Source organism: Antedon bifida, chromosome 1 (genome assembly GCF_963402885.1).
Source record: "Antedon bifida chromosome 1, ecAntBifi1.1, whole genome shotgun sequence".
Lineage (NCBI taxonomy): Eukaryota > Metazoa > Echinodermata > Crinoidea > Comatulida > Antedonidae > Antedon > Antedon bifida.
Genome location: NC_136226.1, coordinates 32168937 through 32182300, shown reverse-complemented (window position 1 = coordinate 32182300; position 13364 = coordinate 32168937). Strand labels below are relative to the sequence as shown.

The 13364-nt window shown below is 32.5% G+C and overlaps 1 protein-coding gene across 2 annotated transcripts; it reads left to right on the top strand.

Annotated features, from left to right (window-relative positions):
- The first annotated feature begins 140 nt into the window (after positions 1 to 140).
- Positions 141 to 13167, top strand: LOC144850883 (uncharacterized). Of its 2 annotated transcripts, none has more exons than XM_078708383.1 (8): positions 141 to 299; positions 2719 to 3164; positions 3308 to 3591; positions 4054 to 8643; positions 8827 to 8999; positions 9186 to 9298; positions 9583 to 9658; positions 11188 to 13167. In XM_078708383.1, the coding sequence occupies exons 2-8, from the start codon at positions 3049 to 3051 to the stop codon at positions 11254 to 11256; spliced, it is 5421 nt and encodes a 1806-aa protein (XP_078564509.1). In that variant the 5' UTR covers positions 141 to 299; positions 2719 to 3048; the 3' UTR covers positions 11257 to 13167. The 2 variants fall into 2 exon arrangements, with proteins under 2 accessions (XP_078564509.1, XP_078564517.1); XM_078708391.1 differs by having other exon boundaries at positions 9583 to 9706.
- Positions 13168 to 13364: the final 197 nt, after the last annotated feature.

The window sequence follows — 13364 nt, the reverse complement described above, 5'->3', positions numbered from 1 at the left end:
TGTACATCAAAAAGTAAATAACTTAAATTAGCTTGATTATATCCAATTTGCAATATTGGCACACAGCAAAATACATGTGGCGCTGTTTCCTAGAACGCTTTTCAGTGTTTATTTTGTCCAAGAGCCCCTGCGAACCCAATGTAATGGTAATTTGCATATTCTCCAAATTCTACAGATGTTGTTGTAAAATAGTGTATAACATACAACATCCTTATTTAGAGTATTGTACATATTATGGATATATTTGTGGGATCGATCCAATTTATGATAAGTTTAATTATTATAGATTGGCCCAAAAGGTATGTTGCTTAAACATTAGCTTTACTTTTTTATGTTTATTTTTCCCGAGCGAGTACGATATTCCCTAACTAGCTAGGCTAAGCAGAACAGTGAAACAGCTTGCGATAGCAGCCTAGCTAGGCTCGATGTTGCTCCCAGCAGCTGCTCGGCTTGCTGTGTAGTAGTTGTTTGGAAATGAAATTCAACATAATAAACCGTTTAATTCTTTTGACAGAAAACCAGAATTGTACGCAATATTATTTATTGTTATTGAACATTCTGTAGACGTCAAATAATGCTAAATATATGACGTTTTTCATGATGTTTTGTGTTTGTTTTTATTGCTAATTGTTGACTAGGCCTAGGCCTATTTTGTGTTCCCTGTTTGACTGTAGCCTAGGCAAGTTGTCTTGTTTTTTAACTGTGTGTTATGAGTAGTATAGTACACTGTGTAGGCCTATAACTATAAACAGTGGATCGTTAGATTGTCAATATAAAATAATTTTATCCATTTTGTTGTTATGCTATTTACCCACTGTTTGTCTACTTATTCCATTATTAATGATTATACAATTTGTTAATTTAATTATAATAATTAATATAAATAAATACACATTTGGATTGAACTTATATTTATTTATATTCTTTCTTTAATTAATTGTTTTGGCTGGATCTAAATGGATGGAGTTACAAATAAAATAAGCAAAAAGATAAATGCAAAGGATAAAGAAAAACAGCCAGAAAAGGAATTTTTCAGAGCTTTAGAGGCAACATAACCCGTCCTCAGTGCAAGTGATGAGAGTTCTTATAGATAAGCAAGAAGATTAAAATTAATTTCCTCACTGATGAATGTAAAAAAATAACCACAAAACCATACTGTAATCTAGAATGAAATTAATAAATATACAAGTAACAATACAAAGAAAAAATTAAGTATTATTATACTGTAATGACTATGGGAGCAAATAGCAAATGACATAAAAGATTCACAAACAATTTCAATATTTAAGGCTGCTCTAACAAAACACTATATTTCATGTTATGTATAGTTTATTTGTATTTTTCTTGTATATATGGTTTTATCTTAACTGTTTGTATTGTATGGAGTGAGTGCAGACTCTGTTTGGGCTTTAGCCTATTCTCATTCCTGGTTATTTTTACATTGATGACCGAATAAATATTATTATTATTATTAATGATTATTACCTAATGACTGTAATAATTATTATGCAAGCCTTTATTCAATAAATGAATTGTTTGTATTAATTTTCAAGCCGGGGTGGTTACAGGGAAATATTGTTAGACGAGCACGTTCACCTTTTCAAAATCTATTTTTGATCCTAGATCCGTCCCCTCCTTATTGGTTTTTATTTTGCATGATTGTTACTGACTGTGGTAATCATTAATAAAAATTAATCTTTTACCCAACAAAAAGCATTGAACCTTCTACTATAGTAAGATCATGTAACCCTTAACTTTTTAGAATGAAGTGTTACCTAATATGTTTTATCTACATTTCTGAATAGAACAAAAAAGAGTGGTATCTTCAATTATTACTCACAGGTTTTGTGTACTAAAAACTTTTTATTGAAACACTGCTTTTTTGTGAAGATCCCTAAATACAGCAGTAAGAATAGTTAGTGGGAAGTTATAAATTCATGATTTACTTTTCTACAGTATTTACCTATACTGTATTACACTATTTTAAATATCAGAATTCAAGAGGAAGTTCTACAGTATACAGTACATGTACAGTACTGTACATACATACAGGTACATAGTTGTTTCATCATGTTTGTATATGATGCTATACTGTATTGTATAATAATATTTTTAATGTAGAAACAATTTACATATTATAAACAGTTTTCAATTGGAATTGTCAATTTGGAAAAAAAAATTGTTGGATTGTATATTATGTCTGGGCTGATTGAATGATACAATGAACAATTCAGTACCTTAATAGAAAAATGTCAAAGTTGAAAAATAAGATTTTTGCAAATAAATAGCTTTTTAATGCCATCATTCTCCTATAACCTTTTATGAGTCTTTCTGTTAAAATTGCATTCAATATATGAATAAACTGTATTTAATATTTACTGTACGTACAGTACAGTAAACAAAGCAAAAAAATATAATAAATTTATACTATAAAACAAATTAGATATTTAAATTATTTTAAATATACTGTACAGTACATGTTAAATACACATTTTTTGACTTCTCGAAAAAATGCTTTTCCTACAAACAAGAAATAGCTTGAAATTCCGAATTTACCTAAATTAATAATGTACTAGTACTACTGTATCCTATGCAAACAAATGGTGTCATTCATTTTCAGATAAATCATGATGTGAATGCATCCCCAATGATGCTTTCATGTTTATGTACCACACATGTATGAAACTGATATTTACCTAGTTTTATTTTTCTTTCCAGAGACCTTAATTATTAGAAATCTTAACAAAATGAAGTGCCGTCCTCAACATTATGACTTTGTTTATTAAAAAGGATGGATAATAATATCAACCATGTTCTGTTAGAGTAAAGTCACGATACAATTTTACTTTGTGATCAGTATTTCTTAACTAAGAACTTTGTAAAGGCAGCATCAGAAAAAGAACATCCTTTGTGGGTTAACAATCACTCACAGTCTAGTGGAATGTATTTAAGAGATACTCTGTTATCTGCTAGCTTTGAATGCTAGCACCTGATATGGACCTACTGGATAGCTCTTTGCTACTGCAGTAGGCATTCCCAAACCTAATAATGGCTGCAGGTGTGCAGCCTGGAGGAACCATAGAAGAGGACAATGTGGGAATGGCATGTGTTGTGCCTATAGGTTGGAGAAGGGAGCTCCAGAATGGTGTGGTTACCTATTATAGGTAAGTAATTGTAACCTATATTTACTACAGTACAGTTTAGCATACAGTACATTTCCACTGCAATTTTAATAATGTGTGTACTGCCTTTCTTTGGTCAATTTTTTTTTTCTTTACTTTAAACTACATTATTTTACTTTCTCTAGCTCCAGTGGATTTAAGCTGACAAGCATCCACGAAATCAAAGCATACTTAGCAACCGAGGGAACGTGTAAGTGCGGCCTGCAATGTCCTCTGATAGTTGACAAGGTTTTCAATTTCGATTGCAAAGTTACGGCCAAAGTGAGATTGGCAGAGGATGTAATCAGAGACAGTGATTTAACTAAATTATGCAATCACAAACGGAAAGTTATCGCCATGGCGTCCCTTCTGGCTGATCTGGATAATGAGCATGACAGCAGCAAAATAGATTGTAAGCCAAGTCCGAAGGGTAAGTATACCTGAATCAGGCCTTTTCTTTTGAGAATGTGGTGAGCAAATGCGATCACTCACCTAACTTTACAACACACATTTAGTAAACTTCTACACACCAAAATACAAACGGCACACCTACAGCACCCCTGGATATATTGAGGAGTGCAATTTGTAGCACACCTACAATTTTAAAAAGGCCTGCTGAATTACTAATAATACTACTAGTTGCATTTATAGTTAACGATAGAGTAAATTTCTAGTCAAAGTCAAACATTAATTTCCAATTGTAACATAATAATACAGTATGATAACTCATTTTGACAGTTCATTTGTCAACAATGAATTTAAATATTGCACTTTCTCAGTTTGTCAAAAGAGAGCATTGTGAATGTGAAAATAATTTCCTCAAGTTTCAATGTAATGATAGGTACACTAATGTATATTAAAATATAAACCAATAATTTATATTTTCTTCCAGGTACCAAACGTTCACGTACGAAAGCAAAAGTTTCACCCTGTCAACAATCACCAAGTTTATCAGTTTCAAAATTGTTAGCAATGCAACAAGGTGGCAATATGTCCGGTCCTTTACCATCTATGGACTCATTTACTGCCAGCAGACATTACAATACATCAAACTTGATGCCAACACAATTCCATGAAATGAATAACCCTGGAATACAGAATTTTCCTGTACAACAAACATCTAATCAGTTAGCTGGAGATATAGCATTTGATGCATTATTAGCTGCAAGGACTATGGAAAAACTGAATGGCTATAATACAGGAGATTCGCCGCTATCCATGCAAGGAATTCCTCAGCATATTCCAACACCGGGCGTTCATCATGAATTGGTTGTTGGCCCAAATGGTGGCATCTTTCCCGGTGTTGTTCCACTCCCAAGTAATATGTTACCACCAAACGTTTCGCCTGGATCGTGTTTTCCTAATATACATTATAAAACTAATCCTCAGTTTTTGCATGGAAAACAAGTACACCAAATGCCTGGACATGTACCATCATTTATTCAAGCGGGAGAGTCTCATGTTAGACACAGAACAATTCATGAAAACCACCCTAACCATTTAAGAAGAGGCATGACATTTACTCAAGCTGAAGGTCAATTCTATCCACCGCAAGTTCCCATTCAGAATTTGTCTGCTGAAACTAACACAAAGAAACTGGCTTTACCTGTTCTTGAACAGTCTATGATAACTTCTTTTCCTGCCAGCACCTTATTAACAGCAGCTGCGAGAGCTCAAATAGCTGAACAAGTAAATACTAATCCAACCGACAAAATCTTAAGCAATCAGATAAGAACTGTTCCAAATCAGCCAAATTCAGTGCCTTTACTTAAAGATGGACATAAAACAAAAATGCAAATTTGCAAAGAAAAAGCTCCCTCTGTAGAGGATGTTAGTGACGGTTGTGATTTAACAAGAACTACGTCAAATGACTGCCTAACTAATGTTGCCAAGAATTTACAATCTGGAGAGGACAGCACAAATAGTAAGGAACATTTGGTTCTTAAAAGAACCCAAAATACTGACTCTGTTCAAGTAAACACATCAAGTGAATCTTCTCCGAAAAAACCTAAATTAGATGAAAGTGGCGTATCAAACGAATCAAATTTAAATTCAAATACTTCACCTGTGACCCTAAATCATGAAATTAAAATTACATCTACTGTGCACGATGTCAGTAACACTACAACAGTAACAGTTGGATGTGTCTCTAAAACAAATGTGGCTAATGAAACCAAGACAGTTCAGTACGATCACATGATTCATCAGGTTCAAGTGCAGCGTGATCAAGAAATGTATCTTTCAATGATGAAAAACCAATCTTCCATGGTTAATCCGGTTCCAGCCGGATTCAATCCTGTTGTTGGTGGAATGTACAACAACTTTAGCAACTTTCCCCCAGGAACCATACCTCCACAGCACCAAATGCCTTCAAATATTGTGCTTCATAGAAATGCATCTTTACCAAGTTTATCAGAAAAATCAACTAAAGAGTGGTTGGCAGAGATGAATATGAAGAACATGCAACAGAGTTTTGTCAACTTTCAGCATCAACAAAGAATGGGTTTTGGACAACATATGCTTCCAGGAGGAAATCACAGTATTGGACCTCATATGCATCCATCAATGCTACAGAACATGCTCCAACAAGGTAGCGGGCCATCGCAGATGGGAGGACCAGGAGTGGGATTTCAACATATACCCAATGCCATGTTGTCTGTTGATCTACAAACCACTCCTATTGGTAGCAATATGTCTCGTCCAAATAGAAGAAAATCTCCTGGCAGGCAATCTAGTAATATTAAGAAAAGTGTGAAGGGTGTTAACCGCACAGGTCCACAGAAAGTAAAAGATATTCTTGCTATGAGAAAAGAGAAAGAAAAAGAAATTGAAAGAGAAAGGGAGTTATTGAAAGAAGCAGAGAAAAGTACAAGTGTTACGACAGCAACTGAAACTATTTATAAAGCTGTGATTGATGCCTCGGGTACTAACATGAAAATCATAATTGCATCTGAACAAGAAAAGACAGAATCAACATCTACTTTGCCAGTTGAGGTCTCAACCATTTCAAATAATAATGATAATTTTGTTCCGTCAGAAAACCTTAAAAGTGATAATTGCAAAATGGAAAGTTTTGATGTTCAACCTTCAAGTTTAAAAGACCAAAGTGAAGACCTAGCAATAACAATACCAACATCATCAATAGAGACAGGAGCTGTGTCAGAGCTCTCAAGTTTACCGTCCAATGAAGTTCCAAGCAGTCATTCACCAGATGAGAATGTGGTTATTGCTGGTGATGACAATTTTAAAAGTACTATTGTTGAAAATAAGGCTCAGGTTTTAGTTGAAGAAGAGAAGAACCAAAGAACTGTATGTGAAAGCACCATTACCCTACCCCATTCTTCTGAACCACTTTCTTCTGAACCACTTTGTAGTCATAGTATAGCAGATGAGAAAATAATTATTCCCCCTAATAATAAGGAAACGGCTACAGAAATCAGAAATGAACAAACTGTAGACTGCAATGCAATTAATGATTCAATTGATTGTGATATTGACAAAAGTGATCGTCTGTCAGAGGTTACACTGCTACCCAAAGATAATGTTAGTGATGCAATAGTAAATGATGTTGGTAATAATTCTCATCTTGGTTTGTATAAATCTGATGAAGATGACCGAGAAAAGAATAGAATTAGCAGCTGTGAGTCGTCAGTGCCAGCATCTGTGTTAACTGAATCAACATCAACCAATTCCATCGCCTGTTTGTCTGTTGATTCTATTGAAAGCAGTACAAGCAATACAACAACTGAAATTCAGTTAATAAGCAACACAGGTAATTCACCAAAAATTGAATCAAGGTTACATAATGATATGGAATCTGATACGACTACTCCAGTAATCTGTCCTGATGAGAGTGAAAGAATTACATCATCAAATCCTACTTTACCTTGTACAACTTTATCTCAGAGTAATCTGGCTAATATGGATGAAAAAACATCAACTGAAACAACTTCTGCAAAACATGATTCTGAACACATATCTACTGGTATTAGTAATATTGAAAATGGAAATTCTGATGCAGAAGAAATCATCAAAGAAACAGACGTTATTCCATCAGGTACAGTATGCATTGAAACGTCTGATGACAGTAGAATTCTGGAAGAGGTTACAAAGACTGAAAATGTAAATGAATCGTCAGAAACCGATAATATAAACAAAATATCTCAAGAATCTGTGGAGTTGATGGAAAGAGAAGATGCTAACATGGATATTGATGTGGAAGAAACATCTTCACACCAAATAATTGAATTATCAATATCAGATAAAAGTATTAACCCACGTGATCTTCCAAACTGTGATGATGAAATTGTTGGTGCTTCAAATTTGGAAACACAAAGTGTAACATATTCAGAACCAACAAGTATAACAAGTGAAGAACAGTCAAATGACAATCAGAATAGCAAAGATGATAAAACTGTAAATGATAAAGCATCTTGTGGTTTAACTAATCAGTTGTCTGGTACTAAAGAAGATGACAATTGCAAACCAGAGGCTATGGAAGTTGAAGATTTACCTATTGCTGTGATTAGAGAAAATGTAGATACAAACCTTGATGATATTGTGCAACATAATAGAAACTTAGTGCAAGATAATGTAGAAAGCCAACATAGAAAGGAATTAACAGAAGAAAAGAAAACTTCCAATGTTGAAAGTAGTAACCTGTTAATAAGTACAGAGTGTAATGATGAAATGAACAATACGAAAGAAAAACCAAATATTGTGGAATCCGCTAAATGTCTACAATCACCCCAGTCTGAATTGGAAACAATAAACTGCCAATCTTTGGAAAAAGAGAGAGAAGCCGATGTTCAATCCAGCCAAGTTCTGTGTGAACAAGAAGTTATACAAGAGAAAACTTTGCCTGTTGATCTTCCAAATTCCATGTTTAAAACTGATGTTGAAGTTAATGAAACAACTTCTTTAATAGACACCGATAATGTTACTGAAAAAGTCAATATACATGAAAAACCAGATGAAATGTCCACTCCAAACCCTGCTGTTACTAATGAAGAGCATTGTCAGGAAAATTTTGATCAAAATTCGCAAATTTCTAATGTGGAAGTGAACAAAGTTATACCGCTTGATATAGCGAGCGATGTAGTACTACACAAACTTGGAGAAAAAGAAAGTGTAGAAATAGTTCTGGAAGAAGAAAAAGATATCAGGATAAGTGTTGCTACTGAATTAGATGACAATAAATGTAACTTGAACATTAATCCTACTGATAAAAACAGGAATGTTAAATCTGCTGGACTTGAAACTATTAGCAAAGTAGAGCACATAAAAGCAGTTTTCTTATCAGAACGACTGGAAAACTCTGATAAAAATTTATTGAATCTTGTCAATGGAGAACACGATGGCAGACTATTAACAAGAAAAGAGAAGCAAAAAGATGTGATAAAGAGTGCAATAGATGGTGAATATCATGATATTGATCAACATATTGTTGAGAAACCTGAAGACAATGAAGAAGCCTGTAAAGGTACACATTACACTTTCTTAAGAAACTTTCTTCTTTCACTCTTTCAGATTTTCTCATTTTACACTTTCTAATTATTTTAGCATTATTGCTGAAAAAGTTTCTAATGCACCTTTGGAAATGAAATATATAATCTGGAAAAATTAGATTTTATATTATGTGTTTATTTTACATATTATTTTCAAGAAAATACCAACTGTACACATGATTCTTCACCACCATCACCAGAGGAGGAGTTGCCACCAAGTTTTGGGATTGGTGATCTTGTATGGGGTCAAATAAGAGGATGCGCCTCATGGCCAGGAAAGGTTGTCAGTGAAAGTGATGTCAAAGGTCATCGAAATTCAGAATCTGGCAAGGTATGACATAATGTATGCTCATTAGTAATACCAAGATACACTTTTTTGAAGAACTTATCTTTACACTACAGCATGTTCGGTATTTATACTGTATACCTTCCTATGAAATCTTTGAGAATTTCACCATTGCGAACAGTTCTATGTATTTCTTTTTGTAATTGAGTTAACCCTTGTTGCTTATTTTAGATTTGGGTGAAGTGGTTCGGAGATCACACGTTTACGCAAGTAGAACCTGACAAACTGAAGAATTTGACTGAAGGCCTAGAGGCCCACCATACAACTAGAGCAAGGAGTAGACGGTGAGTGTAGCCATAAAGTTATCTCCGTATTGAATCAAAAAATTCCAGTTTTAAGGTAAAAAAACTTATTATATAAAAAATAATCATTAGTTTATCAATTAGACCAGGATCTGAATAAGATTTCCTTAGAAGTTAAATTGACGCATAGTCTTGCTCTGTTGAATAAGTTTATAGTTGAAAGTAATTGAAATCCTGACTGTTAACTCACAGACCTCCACAGGAAGTTGTCAATCAAACAATTGAATGAACTTTCTATGCTTTTATTTTTTTTTTCCCCAAAACAGAAGTCGAAAAATAACAAGTAGCCTTGAGATTGCAATACAAGAAGCAATGACAGAATTGGATAAGAAGATGGAACAGGTGAGGGCGCCCTTACAGTATTGATAGCCAGCCCAGACAGGGAGTCAAGTTAGTATTTAGCCTCGTCGTATACATGAGCATTTTGGTTGGTTCTGGCTGGCATTTGATGACTTTTTATTTATGGCAACCTATTAATTTCAGTATATTTTTATTTTATATTCTTTTAGCACAATATTTTATATTAATAATGCACATCTTGAGAGTTTTCACGTTGGAAATGCAATTTTTTGAGACACTTTAAGCATGTGTTGTAATAATTAGAAAAAAAATGGTGGCATCACCTAGGATCTATAAGCAATGCAAATCTTGGGAAACATGCAAAAGAGAACCACTGCATCTTGAAGTTTATTGCACTTTATAGTCACTGGGTAATAACCTAATTATAATTGATGATAATTAATACTACTATTAAGTAGCTTTCCAGATTCAGTTTTTTGCCCTAATTGATGTAAACAGATGTATACTGTCAATCAACATTGCACACTGCTATACCATCACTCCAATTGTTTCCATCTTTCACTTCATTCTTCTTTCTTCACTACATCTTTCCATTAGTTCTTTGGAGAAGTCCTCAAACATATTTTACTGCAAAATGTAGAACTATCTTCTAAACTAGCTAAAAATAACACTATATGAATGCTATTTAACAATTGAGTGTACTATATGAAGCATATTTACAGCACTGACAGCGCATGCTATTTCTATTAATCAATCTTGCCCTATATACTTACAATGTCACACTAAGGGTAAAAGGCTTGAATGCATGCCTGAAGACTTTTGCATCAACGATTATAATATCTTTTTCAACATTTCTTCTTGTGATATTCTGGTTCCCAATTCCATTTTGTCGTATTTAGACAGGATAATTGTGCCTTGTAGCGAATTGTCAATCAGGTGCATTACTACAGAGCGTTAGTTGCAGTACAATCAGAATACAGAAAATCCTAGCAATGCTTTTCATTCTTTATTGACTAGAACTAGTACTGTATTTTGTTTTATTCTTTAGAAATACATTTACAAATTAAATCCTTCCTGTTTTTTACATTGACATTGAATATGAAGCTAGTACATTATATAGGTCAAGTTTTAATTATGCTTCATTCATATTTACATAATAAGTCAACCTTTATTTTCTTTTTTAATTTATTGTAAAATAAAGATTAGATGATGAATGCAATCATTCAACAAGCATTGCCAGATAACATTAAACCGAAAAATGTTTTTCTTACTAATGGAATGAATGAATTGTAGATTGTAAAATGAAACTGAAATTGCCGTTGGTAACGTCTCATCTTAGTTTGAACTTTAAAAAATAGAACAAGTTTTAAAAAAGGTTATAGACTTGATTAATATAGAGTCAGTCAATGCTAAATCTACTGGTTTTGAAAGTATAAGAATATTTTAGTTTGTACTAAACTGGTTGTTTGGTAAATTGGTTTAAACTTTACCTTATTATAGGTCTCCGGCTTTCCAATTTCGACCGACTTATTTTTCTAATACCATAACTTTTACAATTTAACATTTTTCAGGAAAAAGAAGAGCGTTCAAAACTGGGAACGAAAACACGGAATAGAAATCGAAAGAGAAAAGCAAGATGAAAAATTGAATGATAAATGTCAAAAGTTAAAATATTTTGACAAATGATATTTGTTTATTTAAATTTAGTTTTTTTCTTTTTTTCTTGTAAATTCTGGAATTACCATAGAAAATTGAAAACTAATTTGAACATTTCCACCGGTACTGTAGGAAAACAAACGTTTCTTTAACTTGTTTGGTTTGGTGTCCGCATATTATCAAGTTTTTACCACTTAAATATTCAAAGTTTTTCACCAAATTTTCTTGGCTTTATGATTAACACATTATTTTTCAGCATTTTTATTATACAAATTATATAATTTACTATATTATATAGTTCCTGATAAGAACAATTCAGAGTCCACTCAGCTGTAAATGAAAAAAAATACTAGGCGTTGTAGAAAGGAACTAGACAATGCTCCTCACTGCCCTACATTTAGAATGTACATGGGACTCACCTTTACCTTTTACTCTAGTTTATTATTGTTTCTAACAATGACAATTATTGTTATTAGATTTTTATCCTTTTTTTAACTCTTTTGCTAAAGTTGAAGCGTTTATTCCTGAATTTAAACTTTCATGTTTAAAATTAAGGACGGGGGTGGAGGGAACTGTTTTATTACTGTTTAAATTTGAATTGACGCTTTTCAAAGCACTTTATTATGAAAAGAAATAGTTATTTGTTAAAAGTTATATATATATATATTGTGTTATATATTTTGCTCTGTAGATAAACCTTATTATTTATGTATATTGGCGGATTTAATTGATTTTATATTAAACAGTTTTGTTCAGGATTCAAGAAATTTACTATAGTAACAATGGGTGTAAAATCTATATATGTTTTACCTGTACATATTTCTAATAATGGTGATACATCCATAATTTTAGTATAGAATATTTTAATTATGTTGGAAATCCAGTTTGTTAATATTTTTCTTGAGAAATTATTTATACAGTGAATCGTGATATAAATACAAAAAAAAATAATTTTTTTTAAACAATGATCCTTTGATAAGGTTGCCAGGTTGTTCCACAGTGGTGGTTGATATTAAGAGAATGTGTTATGTATAATATTTTAACTGAAATTGTATTTAATTAAAAACATTTTAATCTGTTAGGCATAATGTATTCAGGAATATGAAACCACAATATGTCCTTATACAAGTATATAATAAAATCGTGGGTATATGAAAATTTGTGATAAAAAACAAAAATTGTGTTGAAAGTTAATTTTGGGTTATCCTTTATTTAATACTAATGTTTAAAAAAAACAATGTAATTTAAGTAAAATATAAATATATTTGATATAGATGTATAAAGACAATTTATTATTTTTAATGGAGGCAGAACCTTTTTTAGAAAAAGGGGTGTGTCTAAGAAGAAACTTTACTTTTTAATCGATGTTGCTATATGAATAGCATTGCAGTATCTTAATCCTGGGGTTTAAAAGGCTATCATTGCAGTATCTTAATCCTGGGGTTTAAAAGGCTATCATTGCAGTATCTAAATCCTGGGGTTTGGAAGGCTATCATTACAGTATCTTAATCCTGGGGTTTGGAAGGCTATCAACAATAACAAGTTTACTGGATACAAAACCAGTTGCCCTTCTGTAAAGTGAAATTCTAGCAAACTAATAAGTTGCTACAATAAGTGGCGTAGCTCGAGCTGTAGCTACTATGGCTAGTATCCACAAGAATGTTTTTTTCTTGGTCCCACTTGCGTTTGTTTAATTTACCTAGTCCTCCCCTATTTTTAGTATAGCCTTGATCAAGAAGGTGTTGCCTTCAATCAATGCGATGATTCGATTTTTTATAAAATGCATTTTCTTAAATTTACATAAAAGTAATTGCACAGTCGCAGTTTATGACAATGTTAGATAAAGTTGTAAAGAGAAGTAATATTTATTAATGATTTAAATAATAAAAAATAAGTTCTTTCAGTCAGATTTCATGTTTAATTTAAATCTTGAGTTTGGAAAAATTGTAGTAGAAACTTTTTAAGGAATCTTTAATATTCTTTTAAAGAGCGACTATCGCAGGATAAGATCGATGAAGTAGTTTTGATCAAAACCAAGTTGAATGTGAAAAAAAAAATTGAAAAAAGTAATTTTGTGTACATGCTCCCATCA

Bases quoted from the DNA above. Each gene is read 5' to 3' on its own strand.
- LOC144850883 (XM_078708383.1), top strand. From the start codon at position 3,049: ATGGCTGCAGGTGTGCAGCCTGGAGGAACCATAGAAGAGGACAATGTG. The intron at 3,165-3,307 runs GTAAGTAATTGT...TACTTTCTCTAG, and splicing joins GGTGTGGTTACCTATTATAG to CTCCAGTGGATTTAAGCTGA. The intron at 3,592-4,053 runs GTAAGTATACCT...ATTTTCTTCCAG, and splicing joins TTGTAAGCCAAGTCCGAAGG to GTACCAAACGTTCACGTACG.